Source organism: Parasteatoda tepidariorum, chromosome 9 (assembly GCF_982258835.1).
Source record: "Parasteatoda tepidariorum strain Cologne lab strain chromosome 9, Ptep-v5.0, whole genome shotgun sequence".
Lineage (NCBI taxonomy): Eukaryota > Metazoa > Arthropoda > Arachnida > Araneae > Theridiidae > Parasteatoda > Parasteatoda tepidariorum.
The window spans coordinates 101070658-101094245 of NC_141763.1; the positions used below are offsets into that span (position 1 = coordinate 101070658).

The 23588-nt window shown below is 29.2% G+C and overlaps 1 protein-coding gene across 1 annotated transcript in view; it reads right to left on the reverse strand.

Annotated features, from left to right (window-relative positions):
• Positions 1-437: 437 nt before the first annotated feature.
• The window catches only part of LOC107454275 (uncharacterized), an 85810-nt gene continuing 62659 nt past the window's right edge, over positions 438-23588 (reverse strand). The window contains exon 2 of the mRNA XM_016071406.4: positions 438-4504. Within this exon, the coding sequence (XP_015926892.3) occupies positions 3150-4504 (1355 nt within the window). The 3' untranslated portion in view covers positions 438-3149. The remainder of the gene's footprint in view (positions 4505-23588) is intronic.

Sequence of the window (23588 nt, forward strand, 5' to 3'; positions counted from 1 at the left end):
TGCTTCAGTAAAAATTACCGTGTTTTTCTGAAGTTTCCATAGAGCCAGGAACAAGGTAAATTGTACCATATTCTGGTAGTTCTGACCATAATTTTTTTTCTCCATGTATATTTTCATATTAAAAAAACTTAATGTATTTTCATCAACAGTAAAAAAATGCCTTTTAAAATCCAATCCGCTTATAATCCAAAGTAAAATATAAATTAAGGTCGCCATGGAAGTTAAAATTCCAAATAATTCATTTTTTAAACACTTTTCTTACACATTTGACGGTTTAGCTTAAAATAATTATTAAAATCATTATTTTCTGAAAATTTAAAAACTTTGTTGCTGTTTGAAGATAAAAATTATTTGATGTCTATTTTTTTGACATTTTTATATCATATAAAAATTTACAAGAAAATGCGCATGAATCTTTTATGAATCATTTAAAAAAATTTTTAAAATTAAAGTTTTAAGCACTGATCTTTCTAGCTTTCGATAAAATTGAAAATTTAACGTTTATGTAATGTTAGTTTTGAATAAAAATGTCCATATTTCAAACTCTCCATATTTTCAGCATTTTCAGCTATTCTTTTGTTTCTTACATTTTAACAAAATAGCGAAAGACATGAGTCAAGTATCGGTGGTATACATAAATAGGAACAATACAAACAAAAGGAATTTCCTGAACATACACACAAGTAGTTATCTAACTAACAGTGTGGGAAATTGTTGCAATAATTACATCTTATTTCAATCGCATGGATTCCTAAACATACACTTTACATTTAATAGCATTGCACAGAAAATATGCGAATTTAAAAAAAAAAAAAATATAAATAATAAACCATGAAGACTGCAAACAAAATCATAAAAATTAAATCAGATGCCATAAAGTCACCAAAATATATCATAAGTCATAGAGAAAGTCTAAAATCATAAGTCACTAATTGAAATCATGAGTCATAAAGCAATATCAAATTATAAGTCATTAAATTAAAATCTTAATAAGCCATGAACAATCAGAATAATTTATAAGGAATCATAAGCAGGAACACCAACCAGTAAGAATGTAATATTTTTTTTTAGTTTCTTATCTATATAATTTTCCATAGTACCGAAGGTAATTTTTTGTAATAATAGATGTAATTTTCCGTAGTAATAATGATACGCTGAATAATGGATGTTTTCCAACTTATATTTAAAAAAATTAAACGAACTTTAATGTATGTTTAATTATATAAAGACTATTATATTTTGAAAATATTAGATACATATTGAATAAGTTCTTTCAGCAGGAAATTACAAACAGTCAAATAGTAGTTACAATTTACAAATAGTAGTATGAGTTAGAAGTAGAGTTTTGTAACAAAAAGAAATATCATTAAAAAAACCCGGAAAATTGGGATTTCCTCGATTCCGACGTTCTAAAATCCATGCGGAAAACGGGAAATTTATAACAGTTCGTAATCCTGCTTATGTTTATTACACAGCTATTAAAATCAAAACCTAAATATTTAGTTAGGATATTATATTTTTACGACAGAGATGTAAACATGAAAGAAAATCTTATTATGGATATATAGAGTTGGAAGCAACCAGACATATAAATGGTAACACGTTTTTGTCAAAATTCTCTCACATTGTGTTGAAACACATAAATTATACAGTTCAAAATGGAATGTGTGATTCTTCTTTTCCATGCAACAAAATCAACACTAAGTACTTCACTAATACTGAAAATGAACAAAAAAAGAATTTTTTTGGTGAAAGTTTCAAACGAGAAACACGAAAACATTTTTTGATGTTTCTCGAGAGAAAAAAAATGGCTCAAACAACATGCAATATACTGCGGAGTTAAATGATTTTGAGTGGAGTTTGTAAAACATAAATATACTAAAACAATTTATTTCAAATAACATCTATTTAGATCACTTGATTTAAATTGACTAATTATGAACAGGAACAGTATACTTTAGAAGATTTTTGAGTGTGTTGAATAAAAATATCGTTCATATTTGCCACAACTTTAAATTGAATTGTTATTATTCAGAACTACACAGTTTGAACGGTAACATAGTTTAATTTAACACTTTATTAAGATTGCAGCAAATTGAACCATATTATGATTCTGGTATTATTGTTCAACAATTAGGGAGGGTAGATTGTAAATTAGGTCAAAATGTTCATTAATTCATGATTTTTGTCTTCTTAAATTCAGAATATAATCTTATTTGCTCAGTTATATTCAAACCTAATATGTATGAAAATTTTCAAACATAAATTAATATAGTTCATGACTTGTTTTTAGAATAATTAATAAAAGAGTATATATTTTTTAAAATATATCCTTCACTTTCTAAAACAATACGTTTGTTAAATATGGGCACTATAGTTTCCATGAAATAGTTAAATTTATAAATGTACAATAAATTGAAAATCTTCAAATAATAAACATATAAATCACTCTTAATGAACCCTATTTACAAAATTTCTACCGATATGCCTTTTTTAAAAATACTCAAACTGAAAGCATATCTTCCTTCTCACATATATTGCACGTTTACACAGCAGAAACACATAATAAGTCTTTCAGACTTACGTCTTTTAACAGACATGTTATGAACAGTTCATTTTGAATAAACGTTCTAACCATTCTGTCGGCATCAAAACTATTTTTGTAATACTTTCAATAAATTTTACACCGGGTTTCAAACTTTCTCGAACGGCAACGGCACCCATTGCATTCAAGTTTAGAGTCCAAAAAATGTCTAATATCACTTTACAAAAATAAAGATGAGTATGCCAAATATTTCTTTACAGTGACATACGGAGGAAGTTGCCATAAACTGAAAACTTGAAATAAATTCAATGGCACGAATTAAGTAATTCATAGTCCTTTTGAGGTAATTCTAGTTGTCAATCCATTCTGCAGAGATCTAGTCTCGGGTTTTTTAAATAAGGAAGACAATAGGCATCGAGTCTCAGCATGTTTTCAATGGCGCCTTGACCAAGATGCTTTGGATAAAGGCACTAGATTTCTTTCATGACCAGGGCACTAGAAATTCTTTCATTACCTGGGAAAGGCACTTTGAGTTCAAGGCACTAGAACTCTTTCGTGTACACCGGTTAACTCAATCACAATTTTGTACGTTGAATTTCTGAGATTATAGCATGATTTGTCGTGCTTCAGAGAGAGCCGCTATCAGTCCAGAATTTTCACTTTTATTTGGGGACGCGGTTGCGCCATATATAGCCGTAAGGTTCGAAGGAGCGGCTACATTTCGTGAAAATGAGGACATGTCCTCAACAGTACTTTCCATGGGTAGTCCAAGAAAACTTTTGTCCGTTGCTGTAGCCTCATTGTGCATTTCGGCGTAGTTGGGTGTTTCAACGCATTGGTAAGGGGCATCGGGAAAATGGGAAGACATTACTGCATTCCCGCTGCTCCCTTTGAGGTATTTTTCAAACTCACTCCTATCTTCATCGCCAATCACTTCATTTTCAGGAAAATCAGGAAAATAGTTGCCATCACCAGCTTGAGAATATCTAGCTTGCTGGTAGTACACGACGTTCTGGAATTGCGTGGTGGACGGAAAAGGGTTGTAAGAGGGTAAAGGCCTTTGTGGTTTAATATCACTCCCGAAAGTGTAGGGGTAATTGCAAGAGTTTCTGTCCTCTTGGTCTTGACTCTTGATCAAACTCTGGTGATCTGGAGACATCATGTCTGTAGCCATAGAGTAGTGGGGAAGTGGTGACATGGCAGTTAAGGCGGCATAGGTTGCGGCAGGATTACTACTGGAGGCAACCAATTCCCTCAGAGACATGACATTCTGCGAATGATGAGCTCCTCTTACGGGAAATGGCGGACGAACGTTCTTTAGGAACTTAGATGAGTCGCTAAAGCGAGTAATAAGCTGCGAGACGGGATTCTCGTTGCCTTCACGTCGTCCTGTCTCCGCATTGCCTCCCTCCTTTTGGAACATGAAACCATCTTGATCCCTGTCAATAGGTGACATTTCAGGGGTGGGCAGTGAACGGATAGAGTCGGGACTTACGTTGGATGACCCAGTGAGCTCTCCGTTGGTAGTGGGTTGCGAATTACTGTTGCTGATGGGCATGCCCATGAACTCAGGATATCTGTATCCGTCCATTCTTCGAGCGACATTGGCCTCAGAACACGGACTTCCGTGAGGGGATGAATCTGGAGTTTGAAGGCCACAGACATCCATTCCGCCCATGGACGAAGATCTGCCGTTTCCGCTGTATCCTCCCATGAGATGGCTGTTTCCTTGAGGAAATGAGTACGAGGGTGATGGAGCCGGGAATGGCATGGCCATGAGGGGTGGAGATTCAGGAGCAGCGACGTTTCCTTTCCGCACACTGCCACGTTTCGTATTTTTCCTCCTTCGAGGTCGGTACTTGTAATTGGGATAATCGTGCATATGCTGCACCCTCAATCGTTCGGCTTCCTCCACATAAGGCCTTCTGTCATCGTGACTCAACCCTCTCCATTTCTTACCTGAAAATATATATATAAAAAAACATTGTTAAAAAAGGATTTCAATAAGTCATACAATACAAAACACAACAAGTAAAATATGCGAAGAAAACACAAGGAAAATTGCTGTTTATTTCTTCACACTTTTATTTGAGTTTTATTCACGTTGCTTTTATTTATTCATCCGTAGCACAAATTATCTTCAGTTAAATTAATTAAAAGTTTCCTTAAAGTGCCAACTTTGAATAAATAGAAGCATTTCAAGTTACGAATTGTTTTACAGAAATAGTTTTTAAGTAGAAGAAAAATTGAAAATTAATTTATCTTTTCATACTTTTTTTCAAAAGAATATCAGTCTTGAGTTTGTCTATAAATTAACCACATTATCTTTTTAAAAACGGTTTTAAAAGTAGATCACAAGAATTTATAGACTTACTTCAACCAAACTTTTTGAATCAATAACGGAACGTGTCAAATGTTGGGTGGATATTGAAGGTTCACGGAAATAAGTTTTCCTTATATTGAGAAAAAAATTATTACATTTTAAATATTATCTAAGATGAAAATTAATTTTTAAGCTCATTTTTTAGTTTTTTATGCAATAATTATTGCCAAATACTCTAATAAGTGATAAAAAAATTTTAAGAATTTTTTTTAGAGACTGTTTTAGCACTTATTATAGAGTAATTTTTATAAGAGTATCTCTTCCTTTTCGGCAAATATAATAAACTTTCAAAATTTTTTTACTCTTTCTTTATATTGATTATTAATAGGTTATGATAACGTTGTTGTAATCACTTTTACTGCTTTCAATCTCTTATAAATTAAAGGTTTGATTCGCTATAATAAAGAGAGAGAAAAAAAAGATAGCGCAAAAAATCGTAATAGACTTATGACCTTTTTTAATTCCTATGAACGGTTCTTAAACTTTTGACGCTTAACGTGATGGTTAACACCCCTTTGTTTCTCTATCTTCACGTTTCAAGTTATGCTCATAAAAACGCGACATTTTGCAAGCATGTAACTAAAGTATTTAAAAAAGGATTGTGAAGTAGCCTGCATCATAATTTAAAAGGCGGTGTTTATTAAAGTTCTTGAGCTTGTCTAAGATCAAGTGTATTCATTTTTCTTTTTCAAATCGTAAGATAAGTTGATATGAAATTGGATGTTTGGTGTTTTGAAGAAGTACGGAGAATCTGTTTTGGACAGTTTGGAGCAGCGATTTTTATCTTTTGAGTAATTTGTACTGGTAGAAATTTCTCAGAAAAAAAATCGTCAAACGAAAATTTATTTAATTGTTATTTTAAAAGATTCTACCAAAGAGCCGTGGTTGCTCAGGGGATGAAGCACTCGCCTTTCAATGAGGCGAACCGGGCTCGAAAGCTGATCGATTAAAATTCTTCGCCCTACTCGCATCGACCACAGTGATCAAGTAAAATATACTCAGTGGTAGATGGACCATGGGTTAGAGTCCCCTTACCGTCAGGCTACCCGTGTGAGGGCTTCGTGGTTTGCCTTTCCTTGTTACGCAAATGCGGGTTGGTTCCATCAAAAAGTCCTAAACGAAGGCAAATTTCTCCCAATGCTTGATCCAGGAGTTAGTTTTCTCGTCTTCTGGATTGGTTTCAAAATTACAAGGCTACGGAGTTGAACATTGGTGGTGGTAAACCTAAAATTAGGTCGGCTGTTCAAAGACGGTTATAAAATAAAATAAAAAATTCTACCAAAATCAAATAACTATTAAAAAAGAGAGCATTTAAACTGCTAACTATGAGAAAAATAATTTATTGATTGTTTACCACAATAATATTAAACAACCAAAATTTTATCCGCTCCAAGTTGGCACACCTATGAAACTATTTAGTTTTTTGCAGTTGATTACATACTACTTCTGTTAGCCTCAAAACCTGCTGAATGGAGGTTCGAATCCCAGCGTTGACACCAAAATATTTCTCCCCATTTTGTCAACATACGAACAGTTTCCAGAAGTCTGCAATTGGTGATAATGGACTGTTTAAATACGAGACTTTTATTCACGTGTAGAGGCAGCACTACAGAGCTGTTTCACTCAAAAAGTCTAGTATTTCCTATCTCTCACGATAGATGGCCTAACCCAATAAACTAATTAAGACACATTCTTCTGTTCACTTGGCAAAACACAGAGCCCAACAACAACCCAACTTCGATGCCCATTACCTAACATAACTCCAATGTCCAGTTAAATTTTATTTTTACGGTTTTTAAACCATGTTAGTTGTAAATGATTACAAAGCCATATAGTTTTGTATTCATGTTTTTTTTTTTTAATATATCAGTTGTAAACGGTATCAAAACCGTAAAAGGTAAAGAAACGTTTCTAATCGTAAACTTAACACTTAATTGAATGGACAGATTTCTGCTGATTATTTTATCGTAATTTGAAAATGAAATTTCCAACAAGTTGGAGAAAACTTTTAATGTTTTTTTTTCTCCATTCGGGACCATAATTTTACTTTTGAATTAGTAGTAAAAAATAAAAAACGAATTCAGTGTAAGTAAATTATCAGTGACACAAATGCAACTAAAATAAATAGTGTGACATACTTTAACACATTTCCCCGACACACAAATCTTGGGAAATTCTCTCCTTAGTTGCAAGTTATGAAGCTTTGTTATTTAAAAAATGCCTCATAGACTTCCCATTTTCTTTTTTTTTCAATAGTTGATAAAACAATTTGATAATTGTTTTCTTGTTAAATTAAAACCTATAGCATTTTTGCATTCATCACTTTGTGCATGAAGCTGAAGTTCCAAATCAATTAACGAATATCTTTTACCGAATAGTATATAAATGTAATTTGCACCAAAAAATAATAATTGTAAAACTGTTAATAAGAACAAACACCCATTTATAAAGCTTTATCTTAAAATGTAAAGAAAAATTACATAATAATAATAATAAAAACAATCTTCCTAAACTCTTAATTTAGAAATCAATCAAAATCAAAAACGTAATAATAACAGTATAGGTAATTTTAACCCTAAAATTAGGGAAACAAAGAATATTTATGGAAAAACAATAACTTTACGCTGATGACAGCCAAACATGATTTTCCAGCCAATAAAAAAGTATTGACAACTATGGGACACCATCATTAGATTTTTAAATATACGTAGTAGGGAAAGTGACTCAAAAAGTCTAATGTGTAGTCATAATACGAAATGTTATATGCGTCGTTTAAATGCAAAAAATATATCTTGAGGTCCCCTTCAACACAACAGCACTTGTTTACAAAAAATCGTAAGCCCGGTGGTTTTTACAAGGCTGAATAGAAGAGTACAAGGTCGGCAAATGCAAACTTTGTCTCGATCTCACCCATGGAGTTTAGAATGACGGAGAAAAAAAGAGCTCACTGTACTGATTAAAACGTCTAAATGAACCAAACAAACAAATCGTTCAAAAATGAAAAAGATTTTTTTCTCAGAGATATAAACTCGATCTGTATTTTGTGCTCTGTCACCCTCTTCCCGATGAAGACGAGCAAAAAGGAGATAAAAAAGAGATCAAAATTAGTGCCACTTTAACGCATGTAACTTAGTGATAAGCTCTCTAAACAGCGCATTTAAGATAAGCTCCCGTGATAAAAGTGAAGAGAGTGAAAATAAATCCTGGTGATTCCTGAAGTGTGATTGCACCCTTCTTCAGAAACTTCGGCACCTTCGGGAATTGCAATTACGAACGCCACTGGAATTAACTTTTAAAATTAAATATAATGATAATTCATATACCTTGAAATTACCTGACTGACATGCAATATAGATTTTAACAAAAATTACGTTAAAATGCGCGAGAGTCTTCAAGCTACTGGAACTCTAAAAAGACAGAACAAATTCCTTGACACACTTTGTGCATTGTTGGAAATTTCTAGGTAGAAATGGTTAAATAGCTATTTATTTGTTAGTTAATCCCATAAAACCAAAACAGTCAAATAACTATTTAAAAAAGATGATATTCAAACTGTTAGGTATAAGAAAGAACGCTTATTTATCGTTTTCACCTAATACGGTTAAACAACCAGAATTTTATCACACCCACCAGGCCCACTTCATGGAGCCATTTTTTTCCGTGCAGCTCGGTGAATACTGTAGCCGAGAGGACAAATAGGTCAGACAGGGGTTCGAATCTCAGTGTCGATACCATAATATTTCCTTTATTCCTTCAACGCATGAAAAGTTCCCATTGTCTTGTACTCCTTAATGGATGATCCTGGTCTATTAGAATACGAAACTATCATTCGCGAATAAATGGCACAAGCACCACAGAGCTGCAATGTCCGTTTAAGTTTCATTTTAGAAACTATGTTAGTAGTAAATGGTTACAAAACCGTATATGTTTCATGGGTTTTAAGATTCTCGGTTTCCAAACCGTACCAGTTTTAAACGGTTTCAAAAACGTTAAGGTAAAAAAAAATGTTCCTAACCATAAATTTTATGATAAAGAAGCTTTGGCATCTTTTAAAACAAGATGGTCAATTACAAAGATATTATAAAAACAGAAACCACTTTATACTACGTTTTCCAATAGCAATACAGGATAGGCAATCACAACGATACTGCAGAGAAAAAAAAATTATTTTATTGCAAAAGATAGTATATCTCGACGAAATTGCAGAGCTCGAAATTACCTTGTTATCACCAATATCACCTAATTAATAAATTAATAAACAAATGAGGATTATAGATAACGAAAGTACCGAAGAGCAAAATAATTAATTTGTCTTAATGCATTTCAAGATTACTCAATGAAGTATTACAAAACAAGAAATTAGTTTGTCTTTGAATAAATAGGGATGATAGAAATTGAAGGTTCTGTAGGGAAAATTAATATTTGTCTTAATGAAATGCCAGATGGTAAGCAACGAACATATTGCAAAGTAAGAAATTTCATTGTCTCCTAGTACATAAGAATGATAGATAACGAAGGTACCGCAGAGCAAAAAAATCACTTTGTCTTCGTGCAAATAAGGAATATGGATAACGAAGATACTGTAGGGTAAAATAATTAGTTTGTCTTCAAGAAATGGCAAGATGGTAGGCAGCAAAAATATTGCAAAGTAAGACATTTTTTTGTAATATCTTTGTTAAATAAGAATGGTAGATAACGAAGGTACTGCACACAAAAAATTATTTTACCTTCGTGTAAATCAGGAATATAGATAACGAAAGTACTGCATAGCAAAATAATAAGTGTGTTGCTAGATTGCAGGCAACGAAGGTATTTTAACGAAATTACTTTGTCTTTGTGTAAATAAGAAGATGATAGATAGCGAAGATATTTCAGAGTAAGGCAAATAAGGATGATAGAATATTCTAGGGTTAGAAATTACATAGTTTTAATGAAATTTAAGATGGTTGACAACGAGGGTTTTGCTGGACAAATATTTCGTTTTCTTATAATTCAGGATCCCGGAGATATTATAGAGTGAGAAAATTTTGTCATGTCAAATAGATATAAAATTGGTAGAAATACACGCATAGTAAAACTTTACTATATTTCTCACACGTTGACACTTTTTCTGAAATATTACTATAAAAGTGTTTTTAATATTAATTCATGAATGCTAATAATGATGAAACTGCAAATGAAGTAAACAAATATAATAATATTAAAAACTTTTTAAATATTGAAAAATTTATCAACATAACACATATTTCAATCTTACTTAGTTTCGAAAACTCAGTTTTTTTGTTTTTTTTTTTCATTCTCTTTCATAATTGTAACTTTGATTGTTTTTTCGGAATTTTTTCCTCTGTGTATTCATGGAATGACTGAAACAAAAGCTCGTGTATTCCAGAAGCCAGTTAGCAACAACCCATCCTCTTCGAGTTTTGGTGTCAAAAACTCAAACAATAAAAGAAACCAAAAGGTAGCTAACTCTCGACACAAAAATGTCTCAAGAATTACAGACAGATCAGATGACAAGACTTTTGAAATGACACTTCATAAATTTAATATATATAAAAACGAGTAGTTTATTTCTATGAGAATAGGCTGACCCCTATCAAATAGCTTTTCAAACTAACGGGCCCAATTTGGGTGGTCCTTTATGGGTCTTCTTTTTCATGGAGGATGACCTCTTGGCTTTAAAAGAAACCATGATCCATCCTAAAAGATGACGGCTTGTTGACTATAAAGCCATTTCTCACTGAGACGCTTCCGAAATCACCGAAATCTGTCATCGGGTAAAATGGGCAACCGTGAAATACCCGATTTCTATTCTTTTCATTTATTGTATTTTTTTTCCCATCACTCCTACAGAGCTTCTTCACTGCTGATCCCAGGGGGTCAAGGTGTGTGGGTTGTGGTAAAAGGAACAAAAGTAGATGAAAAGATGCACTCATAAAGGTTGTCTGGAACGTTTTGAAGGTTTGAAAATCCTCGTGTCTCATGTTCTTTTTTTCCTATGCGCGATTAATCGCCGTTTAAGTAATGCCTTTGTTGACGGAAGTGCTTGTGTTTAGAACGAAATGAAAGGAAGTATGTCATATATGATATATAGTAGAACGAATGTGTATATATTTCCTGTTTCGTGTTATAATTAAAGCTTTTCTTGTATGCAATCCTCGATATCAAAAACTTAGATGACACTCATTTTTCGATATGAAGAAAAATCTAAATTCCTTTTGGTTGTGTTACTAATAGAAAAAACTTCTATAAAATACAATATTAAGCATATTTTCAACATTGAAAATGTAACTTAAGAATGAACTGTAACTTTAAAATTATGTATAATAGAAAAGAAATAAAATATAAATTGAAAATATGAATGCATCATTTCCTAACTTTTTAATTTTAAATACAATAGTCTTCTTAAAATTGTTGTCTATTAAAAATAAAGTATAATAAAAAGAAAATATGAATGCATTTTTTCTAATATTTTGAATTAAGAAGATAGCATTTTTAAAATTTAATAATGTAAAATTTTTAAAATAAATACAAGAAATGGAAAATATGATAGTATAAATTTCTTATGTTTTAATTTAAAAGACAGCTTTTCGAAATCGTAAATATGTTGCCTCCTAAAGTTAAGATATAAGGAATAAAAAAAAGCAGTAGGTAATGTTCCATTTCCTAGAACTTTAATTTCAAAGACAAAATTCTCAAACTCAAATATGTTGTCTTCTAAAATTAAAATACAAGAAATAAAAAACATTAATGAATTGTTTTATTACATTCTAATTTTTAAGTCAATAACTTGATAAATGGCCTGGATAACTTTAAATATAGAAAATAAAAAATATGGATGCTTATTTTTCTTACATTCCTTTGCTTTCCATTATTTTTCCTGCTTATTTTTTAAAAGCAACATTTTTGAAACGTAAATATGTTGTCTCCTAAAGTTAAAAAATAAGAAGCATGTTGAGTTCAGTTATATTTTGACTTAGGAAGAATTAATACTAAATATAAAAATAAATAATACTAATTACAAATAATATTAAATATAAATAATGCTGAATATAAATAATACAAAAACTAAATAATATTAGATACAAATAATCGGACTCACATTTGCAAAAAAAAAAAAAAAAAAAAAATCCTAATAAAAAGCGTTATGAACCTACTTAGAAAGCCAAGTATAATATGATTTATTATATTTTAATATAGAAAAGAGATCGGTTAAAAGTTATAACTCTACTACCGAGATATAACGATAGTTTTAGCGCAGTAAAAAGAAGGAAAAAAAAATAGTCGTGACTCGAGAAAGCATAAGACACGGTGGACAGAAAAGGTCTTTCTTAATTGAAATTTCGCCAAAGCTTTCATCATTAATTTAGTTTCGTCAGAATGAAGCAATCATTTTTCATTTTTGTCCATTTATCTTGAGGATTGTATGTAGAAGTATACTTGCATTCAATGAGTTTTTAATTGATGATTAATGTTTCCACTATCGTATCGGTTCATCTTTCAAATAATTGGAATCGTTTCAGAAAGGTGATGTCGGTTGACAGAGGACTTGGCCGAGTATCAGAGCGTGTGCAAAATTTACTGCCTTTAGGACATGACTAGGGCGAGTAGTAAATACCGAGAACACAGTAATCCCCGAGTAAGCTAAAGAGATTTAAAAGATTTACTCTTTTTTTTCTTCTTAAAGATGTCTTTTAACGTACGTTAAAGAGAACAGAAAAAAAAACTCTTACAGTGGAAATTTGTTAAACTTAGCTTTCTGTAAGAAATATGATACTTTAAATAAGAAATGCATTAAAATTATCCTTCAATAAGAAATATGTTAGATGTACTTTTAATAAGAAATATGTTAAAATTATTTTTCAGTGAGAAATATCTTAGACATACCTCCAATAAGAAATAGGTTAAAATTATCTTTCAGTAAGAAATACGTTAGACATACTTTTAATAAAAAATATGTTAGACATACTTTCAATAAGCAATATGTTAAAATTATCTTTCAGTAAGAAAAGCGTTAAACATACTTTCTATTAACAATATGTAAAACTTACGTTTCAATAAGAAATATCTTGGAGACACTTTTAATAAGAAATATGTTAGGATTATCTTTCAATAAGAAATATCTTATGCAAACTTTCAATAAGCAATTCGTTAAAGATATTAAGGTAGCTAAATCAAAAAAGCGAAAGATAAAGCTATAATGTCTTTCGCTTCAATAAGCGAAAGATATTAAAGTAGCTTTCAATCAGAAATAGCTTGGAATTAGTTTTCAATAAGAAACATGTTAAAAATAACTTTCAATAAGAAATACATTGAAATTATTTCATTGAAGTTATTTCAATAATAAATATATTAATAGTAGCATTTAATAAAAAGTAAGTTGAAATTGGTTCTTAATAAGAATCATCGTAGACTTATTCCAATAAGAAATAGTTAAAATTATCTTTCAAAAAGAAATATGCTGAAATTTTTTGCTATACCAATAAGAAATAATATAAAATTATCTTTAAGATATTCAATTCTTAAGCTTTCAGTAACATATATTTCAAAATTTACTTTCAATAAGAAATGTGTTCAAATAAGCTCGAAATGAAAGTACTTTAAAATTAATTTTCAATAAGAAATACTAACTACGTTAAAACTAGCTTTCAATTAGCAATATATTGAAATTAGCTATGTCAGTGGGAAATATGTTAAAATTAGCATTGAATAAGAAGTATGTAAAAATTGGCTTTCAATAAGAATTATATTAGACTTGCTTACAATAAAAAATAGTTAAAAATATCTTTAAATTAGTAATATATAGAAATTATATATGCAAATTAGAAAGATGATAAAATTAGCTTTAAGATAATAAAATTTGCTTCTTTGGTATATATTTTAAAATTTACTTTCAATAAGAAATGCTTTGAAATTAACCTGAAATAAAAGTACATTAAAATTAGCTTTCATTACGAAAGATCTTAAATTTAGATTCAAGTAAGAAATATGATTAAACTTCTTGAAGAAATCTGTTATAATTATTTTCCAAAATAACTTTTTGAAATTAACTTTGAATAGGAACTATGTTAAAATTAGCTTTCGATTTCATTCCAGCTTACAGAGTATAATTTAATTGATTTCCCAACTATTTCTTATTTAATTTAACAAAATAAGTTTAAAAATAGAATATCTGAAAAATAGTCGGATGACGCGACATTTTTAGAATGTATTGGTGTTTAATGCATAATTGTATTTGAAATAAAACCTATTCAATTGAAATAAATTGTAAGTTATGAAAAACTTGAAAATTCCATTTATTATCGAATTCTGACTTTTATCATTTGAATAATGCAGAATTTACCTTCTACAGCTATTAAGCATATTATAAGTACAAATGATGCCCTATATCAAATTTATAATTTCAAGAATTAAAAAAAGGAAAAAAGTGAATTTTTTTTTAGATCACATTTTACAGTTTCAATGATCTGTCCGAAACACTCATCCGTAATGTTATGCAGTTTACAATAAATAAGTAAATAAAAGATATTGTTAAGTTCTCAGCAGAAATACAAATTATAAGTTTATTATTCTTTTCAATTTATTTATTTTTGAAATTCATTTCTTATTTATTTAAACTTATTATAGTATTTACTAATTTATTAACACTCAAATACACTGATTCAATGATTTTAAAATTCATTGATTCACTCCCTCATTATTTTTTCATTTATTCACTCGCTATATCAAAAGCAATTCAAAGAAAAAAATATTCTAAATTACAATGGACGTGCTCTTATTTTAAAATATGAATTTACGAGTGAAATATAAAATAATATAAATATTAAATTCTTACTAAAATCCATCACTTCTACCAAATCTATTGCAAAACTATCTTCCAGTACAAAAACCAAAATTTAATCGAGTATATATTCATTTAATATGTAATAAATTCAAACTAAAAATGATTACTAATTTTTATTGCATTCATCAGAAAGGATATTATAGTACGAGCATTTGTTACTTTTAAAATGAGCTCTTTAAAACTGACAATAGCGATCAAATCATCATTTCAAATGAAACAAATGCCTCAGTTAAGGGGTTCGTAAACTCAACCTTTACCTCCAACAACAAGTAATACGGAAGCTGAAACAAACTATTTTACTTTCTTTAGTTTATTTTTTTATTTCCACTTGCCTTAAAACTATTTATTACATCTCTGGTTTTTTTCCCACGGAATCCTTAACGTTTGAATAATAATGGCGGAAAAAACATTAAAAAAATGGCTAATAGAGATTAGGGAGGGGAACAGGAGAGAGATAGAAACCGGGAGGGGGGAACACGTTTTCGGAAAGGGGGGGGGGTGATGAGGGCCGGGGACGCTGACCTATGGTCTCGTTCGTGACTCAAGAAAGTAAAATCGTGAGGAGGGCTGTTCCTTGGCCACGTGTATCCCGCCAGTTCATTTCCCACGTCGATCCGATGCTGGTCCGTCACTTTTTAATTATCATCGACGATTTTTCTTTAAATTTATTTCTTTAATGATAAAGGGTAATGATAAAGAAATAAAAAAAAAAGGGCCGGCTAAAATCAATTTATCCATGGTTAGCATGAAGAGTATATTAAAGTGTAAAATCCATTTTTGCATGTTTCTTATTTATAAACCTGGCTTCTGGGCTTTGTCGTTTTTTTTTTTGGCGTCGTTTTGTTATTAATAAAGTGAAAAATAATTGTTTCGGGTCTCTGCCTGGCTAGATTGCGCCATCGTTTATAAACGCGTGGAAAAAACCCGCCCTGCATAGAAAAACAAAAAAAAGATCTCGTCTTCTGGTCCTGTACGAATTGCGGTTAAGTTTCTCATTATTTACAAAATGTTTAATCTTTATTAATTGTTTTCTCATAAAAAAAAAAATTCGATTCTTCATTTGATTGACTCATCTAGATTTTGACCAGATGATTCGAAATGGGATAAAAAAAAAACTGAACACTTAAAAGGGATAAAAATTCATTGATTACTGTAATCTTAATCAGGAGGATAAAAAGGGCGTGAGAAGTCTTAAATATTAAAACAAACAGGAAACCCGACGAGTTAATGTCTGATGTCTATAAAAAAATGTCCGAGATAAATCCGAGAGTCACGTTTAAATGATAACAGCTTTTTTACTGCTTTTATATTATACAAAATAACAGTTGGAAATAGGAACGGATTAGTTTGATTCGACTGATTATTTTTGGTAGAAGAGAAAATGTATTGAACGCTTTCGGTAGTTAACTTCGAAATAAAATGTTTGAATGTAATTTGCAAAACATTTTACATCGTTTAGTAAAATTATTAAATATTTTAGAATTTTTATTAACTATTACCTAAAGTTGAATGATGCATTAGATTAAGTCATGTAAATAATTGTTATTTTGAAACAATGTAATAAAATAGAATAACTATTGAAGATGAAAAAAATCTGTGTGACTTTTTAAAGCAAGGAGGAAAAAAAAGAAAATGTTTCTCTAAATGATTACATAATAAACTATTTTTCACATTATTTTTAGCAATTTTTTTAAATTTAAGTTAATAAAAATTAAGAAAATGATGATTCTTGACAGCTTTTTTACTGTTATTTGTTATATGGAAAAAAATGGAAAAATAAACAATTTTCTTTATGTTACCTAATATATAAAATTTTGAAAGAATTATGCCATTTTAACAAAATTTCAGACGCGAGGAATAACGTAAAAAAAAAAAAAAATACTAATTCTAAATTTCATTTTGTAAATTTCAAATTTTTTTTCTTCTTAATTTTATATATAAGTTGTGTTTAACAATATAAACTTATACTGAAAATTTTAAACCAATCCCTTGATGATTCATGAAAAAAAATTTTTTTGAAAGTTCCTTGTGAAATTACACCTTTAGTGAAATTAAACGTTTTTTTATGGTTCTTAAAACATACTTTTTACTAGAAATCATCGAAAAATGGCTGACTTGAAATTTCCTTAAATTTTAATTCGGTTATTTCGAGATGTAACATACTATCGTTTATGTAGTTTTCAATGCAAGTATGATTTGATTCAATTTAAAGTTTGTTTCTTTACAAATACAAACAAAATAGCATATTAATGAATAAGTTTGGTGATGAGCATAATGCTATATATTAAGAATATAATTGTTACTTTTTTTATAAAAAAATGATTTACTAAGAATATCCATAATGATGAATATAATACGATATGTTATTAAGAATTTTTTTTTGTAAAAAAATGATTTATAAAAATATGTTGAATATACTGCGGTATGAAATATAAAAATGATGTATGACAGTTAAGAATATATTTTTTGTAGCAAAATGATAGACACAAAAGAGATTGGTATTTGAAATTATGGCTGCCGTAATAAATATTGATATTGTTAAAAACTGTAAATGCAATGAAAACAAACATTCTATATGCCAAAAAAAAAAAAAAATGGAAAAAAAAAAAATAAATAAAAGAAAGAAAAGAAACACACACATGGTTAAAGGTGCAGAAAACAAACAAACTTGCAAGTTTTTTTAAAAAAAAATTGCTGTGTGGTGTTCTTAAAAAATACTGCTTAATGTTTTGAAGTTTCGATTCAAATTCGTTAAAAAAATATTTCGAATATTTTTTTAATTCAATTTGCTAGCAACACGTTTTTCCCAAGGAGTGTGTTTCACTCTCCTTCACATTTTGATTTAAATAACTTTATATAATGAAAGAATGGTATCATTGTAAGTAAAAAAATCATCCTGCATTGTATATGCAAGATATCATTTAAGAAATAGCAAAAATAAATAATGAAAAAAAAAATTTAAGGCATTCTTGTATGCAAAAACATCATTAAAAAGTAAACAAATATTATTACATTAAAGAAATCATTAGAAACCGTGCTAGACATCATTAAATGCTAGAAATCATTTAGAAATATTCTAGAAGGTCAATTTAAGATAAAACATCATTAGAAACCGAATAAAATATCGTTGTATGCAAAAATTACAGAAAAATAAATAAAATATTAGTCTATTAAAATTTTTTCACTGGAAACTATGTAAGATATTATTTTTGCAAAAAAAAGAATAAAAGAAGAAACTATATTATATTTAACATGCGCAAGAAATTATGCTGAATTTCAAGAATTATGGTAGATTATATGATAGAATTACATGAGAGAAATTGTGAATCATATCATTTGTACAGGAAATCATCGGAAATAATGAAAGATATCATTGTAAGATTGAAATCATTAGAAATAATGTAAGTAAGCATTTACCTCAAACATTTTATTAAAATTATTTAAGATATCATCATCTGCAAAAACATTATTAAAAAGCAAACATATATTATTAGATTAAAGAAATCATGCCAGACATCATTATGCCCAAGAAATTATTAGAAATCTTGTAAAAAAGCAATATAAGACAAAACATCATTGGACGTCATATAATATAGCGTTGTATGCAAAAATTACTAGAATAAAATATAAGTGTTAGTCTATTAAGAAATAATCACAAAAAGTTATGTAAAATATCATTCTTTGCAAAAAAAAGAAAAATTTAAATAAATTACAAATAAAGACGATATGAAATTGAACATGGGCAAGAAATTATGCTAGATTTCATTAGATGCGAGTAACTATGAACGATATCACTTATATGCGAGTAACTGTGAACGATATCACTTATATGCGAGCAACTGTGAACGATATCACTCATATGCGAGTAACTGTGAAAGATATCATTGCATGCTAAAAATCATTAGAAATCATGCAAGACACGCAAACATTTCTTTAAAAATCATATAAGATATGCAAGAAGTGATCTTGTTAGATATGATGTATGCAAAATAGTAATTAATTAAGAGGTAATATAAATGCGACTCGAGAGTCACCCATCCCCTGAACCAGCAAAGCTTGAACCTAAAAAAAAATTGTAATAAATAATAAAACCCATAAAAAGTTTCAGAATTATATGCCTTTAATGTCTTTTATAGTCCATCTTAAACCAAAATCAATTTCTGATGCAGGTTACCACACAAACTCCGTCTCAAGAAGATTTTTCTCCCACTTAATTTATGACCATCTTATAACCCTAAAGGCAATCTATAGAGCGAAGGTTAATTATTTATTGACCATCTATTCGATCGTATTACTCGTTCCAACTAATAAAGTATATGAAATTCATTATGTTCTAAGAAAATTGAAAGGCGCCCTCCCTCCCCTCTTGCATTATCGAGATATTCCGATTTTATACAAGGGGGTAAATAAGGTTTATTAACTTTGACTGTACATCATCGATTAAATTGCTTTTAAAGATCGATTAATATTTTAGTAGAATTTGTCGTATGAGTTTTTTTTCTTACGGCGTTCGTTTAGTAATTCTGGTTCTTATGTTATGAGAAAAGTATTTTTTTCTGAACAAATTCTCAGAAAGAATTATGATTATTATTAAAAAGATGATAAATTTGTGGCAACGTATTGACATATTGAAGATTGTGTTTCCAAATTGATTAATATTAAAGTCACCTCGAGCAGTTTTTTCTCAGGAAATATACATCAATATAATTCAGTTAAGCTTGCTTAAATTATAAGGAAGGCGTGATTTTTCGACCTTTATTACATATTTTTAAGAGAGTAACATTTAAAACGTAATAAAAAACATTTCTAACGTGAGAATTACTTCAAAGTTATATTAAATGATGAGTTCTTAAGAAGATTATTCTCTGAAAATATGATACAAATTTTCAGTGATAAGTTAAGTCGAAATGTCGTAGCAGACAAATGATTTATTTAGAGTTTTATGTGTTCGACTCACAATTTGACGAAACTTTATGATTACAAAATTTTATTTCTGGGTTAAAGTATTTGGTAGTTAATTTCTCTTGCACAAGTGGATAGTTTTAAATAAAAGGGGTGAGTCATAATTATTAAAGAGGCTTGATATTCTTCAAACATTTTGGGCGTTTAACATTATTTTGACGCAATATGTTGCATTTTTTTTTAATGTCTAATGTCTAAAAAATTTTAACCATTAAAAAGCAACAATCTCACAGGAAAAATTGACCCTCAAAATTGCAAAAACGGATTTGTTAACAGATAAAGCTTAAACTCCTAAAAAAAATCGTTGTTTAAACTCAGTACAAATGTTTTCAAACACATCTGATATTTAATAATAATTCAGAAATTAAGTGGTTTATTTTAAATGCAATACTTAAAATATTTGAAAACGTTAGCGAAAAAATATGTTAAGTAAATTTTAATATATTAAAAAAAACCCAACATTTTCGGTGTTAGTAGCCAGTAATCTCTTTACAAAATATCCATTGAAAATATATTTCATAAAGTAACATCAATTACAACTACTTCATGCAGTAAATATTTTGTATTTATAAACCATCATAAGAATAAAATTGAGTCAATAATTGAGTACTAAAAAATTGAGTCATTTTAAATTGTCACTTAGCGCGTTCTTCCACTAAGCATCGAATCCTTGATTATTTTCACGATTGTCATTGAACACGTTTTTTTCCCCTATAAATGAAACACTGGAATAATTTTAAGATGTCCACCCACTAAGCACTTCGATTGCAGAAAAATTATTTTACACTTTTAAAAATTAAATTAAATTTAAGTAAAATAATCAAAAAACTAAAATTTTAATAGCTAATATTTTATTGTAAAATTACTTTCAAAAACTGTTATCATTAAAAGGTGTTTATGCAAATTTCCCTCATTTCATTCTTTTTATTTGTATCTAACTGTACAATTTACAAAACAATACTAATCTCAACAAAATGTTAAGAGTGTGGTAAGAGCAATTTACGAAATTTACAATAAAATCTTAGTGCATGATTTAGAAGAATTGCGATGATCCATTAAGTCATCGTTAAAGAGTTACTAAGCACGAACCTGACTGATTATCAAACTTTGTTAGAGACATCAAGGTGCCAATCGATCAAAATAAGAACTTGGAAAAGTACGAAAAAAAAGAAGAACGAAATATGGCGATTTTGCAAGCTTGCTTTGAACCATCATTTAGATTTTTTTGTTCCGAGGTAAAACAGATAAAGGTATTACTGTGCAAACAACCGCCATTATCAGTTTTGCTTTTTATTTTATTCTTTTCCCTTAAAAGACCGAGATTTAAACCCGGAAATGTGTATTTACCGATGCAGAGATAGGAATAGACCTACGGCCTACCTCTGGTCTCTTTACCTTTGAGGAGAGTCTTATCTGCATTGAGGTCTCCTTTGCATGAGAGACAAGATGAGGGAAGAGAGGGGAGACAGAGTAAATAAATAAATGAAAAATGCATTAATGCTCCCTCTTTTTCTGGGGTAAATGATGATGAAGTTGAGTTTAGATGATGAAAAACAACATTTTTAGACTCATAGTTTATTCTTAAGTTATTTCACACTGAGCTACATGATTCTTACAACAAATCTTAATAGTAAAACATCAAATATTATGCTTTATTTTATCTCATACTTTATTTCATTCAAATTGCATTCCTATTTCATATAAGCATCACATTTTGCCTTACAATAAATATTTGAAGCAAATAAAAATCCTTTTAAAAGAGTCTTTTTATTAAAAAAAGACGTTAAAGTGAGGAACAAAAGCAAAATTGTTTTGAGGAACCGATTTTTAAAGATCACTTTCAATTTTAAATTTCGTTCAACTTTTATCAATTTTCAAATTTTATCTACATTTGAGCCTTTTCGCATTCTTATTTCATTTAATAAATTATTTAATGTAAGTATTATACTTTGCACAACATCAACTACTAGTTACCTAAAAAAATTGTCTTAACGTGTCGTGTCGTGTTTATTAACTTATTAAAAAAAAGGTTTTTAAAGTGAGGAAAAGAACTTAATTTTTTTATTCTCATATGAAGATTTGAAGTAGGAAAAAGAGAGAAAATAAATAAATGATAAGTTGAGTTTCAATATAAGATGAAGTAAAGTATTTCTTATTATTATTATTGCTAAGTAATAATTATTAATATAGTGTTAGAATAAATGTTTCATTAAAAATCGAAGGGAAAAGTTTTAAAATTCTTTACGTCAAACAAATGTGATCTTATTATTTGTGTCTAAACGATACTATCAGAATAAATTAACTTATGTCCAAGAAAAAATTCCCAAAAATTAGAATTTTGTTTAAAAATATGTTGATGTGATACCTGCAAGTGACTTAGTGTGGATATTTTGATCCTGATTGGTTGTTGAAACATGGCATTTGCTGACGTTAGCAACTGTTCTTTCCATTCTATTTTGAGAAAGCGAAACCCGTCAAGTATTAGTTCTCTTACATTCTATATTCTTATACAAAGATTCTTTCACAAAAATTTCACTAGATTTTTCTTACCTAACACAAAGAAAGACACGAAGCGATATAGAATGTAAACAAACTAATTATGCATCGAAGTTTCTAGGAACACAAAACAAAAATATAACCAGAATTTAATAAAATACGTAAACAAATAATAAATTTAAGTTAAGTAAAAGACGTAGATGAGACATAATCATCAAATTCGATGCGCGCTACGGAGCTGTATTTAATTAACTTCACGTTGATTAACATTCTAACTTATGTGGAGAAACGTAACTCAACTTTAACACGCCATTTTGCTTATAAGCGAAATTTTCAGCTGGCGCTGACTTCATAGGTCAAATGTGTGGGTATCCGTGATCTTCTTCTTCTTGAAGTCCAATTACCCAATTATTGCTGAATAGGAAAACTCGCCATTCATACATTTAAAAGATATTTTCAGAAATGATCTTATAAATCGTTACTAATTTATCAGCTATTGCCGCCACAAAACCCTGTTACTTTTATTTTGCAATAGAAATTTAGAACTTGCAAATGATTCCTAAAATTAGTCATTTTTAAAATTGTTTTCTGAAATAAATGTTCCTGTTTTAAAGTTTTATTTTTGAAGGAGCCCACATAGAGTAACTTTCAATCTTAAAAAATATTCTACGACTAAGAATTGGGCATTACTTAAAAGCTAATTTCTATATATTTACACAGAAAAATATGAACGTGGTGTTTCTTAAACATTATGAGTTACTTTAAAATTTTACTATTTTCATTGAGTTAATTATTTATTTCCTGATTTTGGAAAAAGCTTCCTCCAACTTAAAAAGTATTTTATAGGCTTAGATAAAATATAACTCTTATGAGCATATTTTCAAATGTAATAGATATATGGCGTAAAACATTATCTTCTATAATTTTAATAAAGTAGAAGAGTATGATATGAAATGTTATGAAAACTTTATCTCTCAATTTTAAATCTACGATTTTCAAAGAAAGTTTTGAAATTTCCATATTGTTTGGTAATATTTTGAAAAAAATGATTTGTCATCTAAACAAAGCCGTAGATGTTAAATTACACTTTATTTCGTATATTTGATTTCAAATGTTTGTATGTTATACGAGCGTTTTTCTTAAGAAACTTGAGTTCTTTAAAGAAGTCGGCTTATAGTGTGATAAAACAATATGTAATTCTATAAAATTAAATAACCGGTTAATACTGAGCATTCACTTCAAGTTTCATTCTTCTTTAGAGCACTGAATTCAAAGCAATAAAAAATAGTTGGTTTACATAGCAGGATTCACAGAAATGAATAACCGAATATTTAATAATTATATTTTCGAAGCTTTAT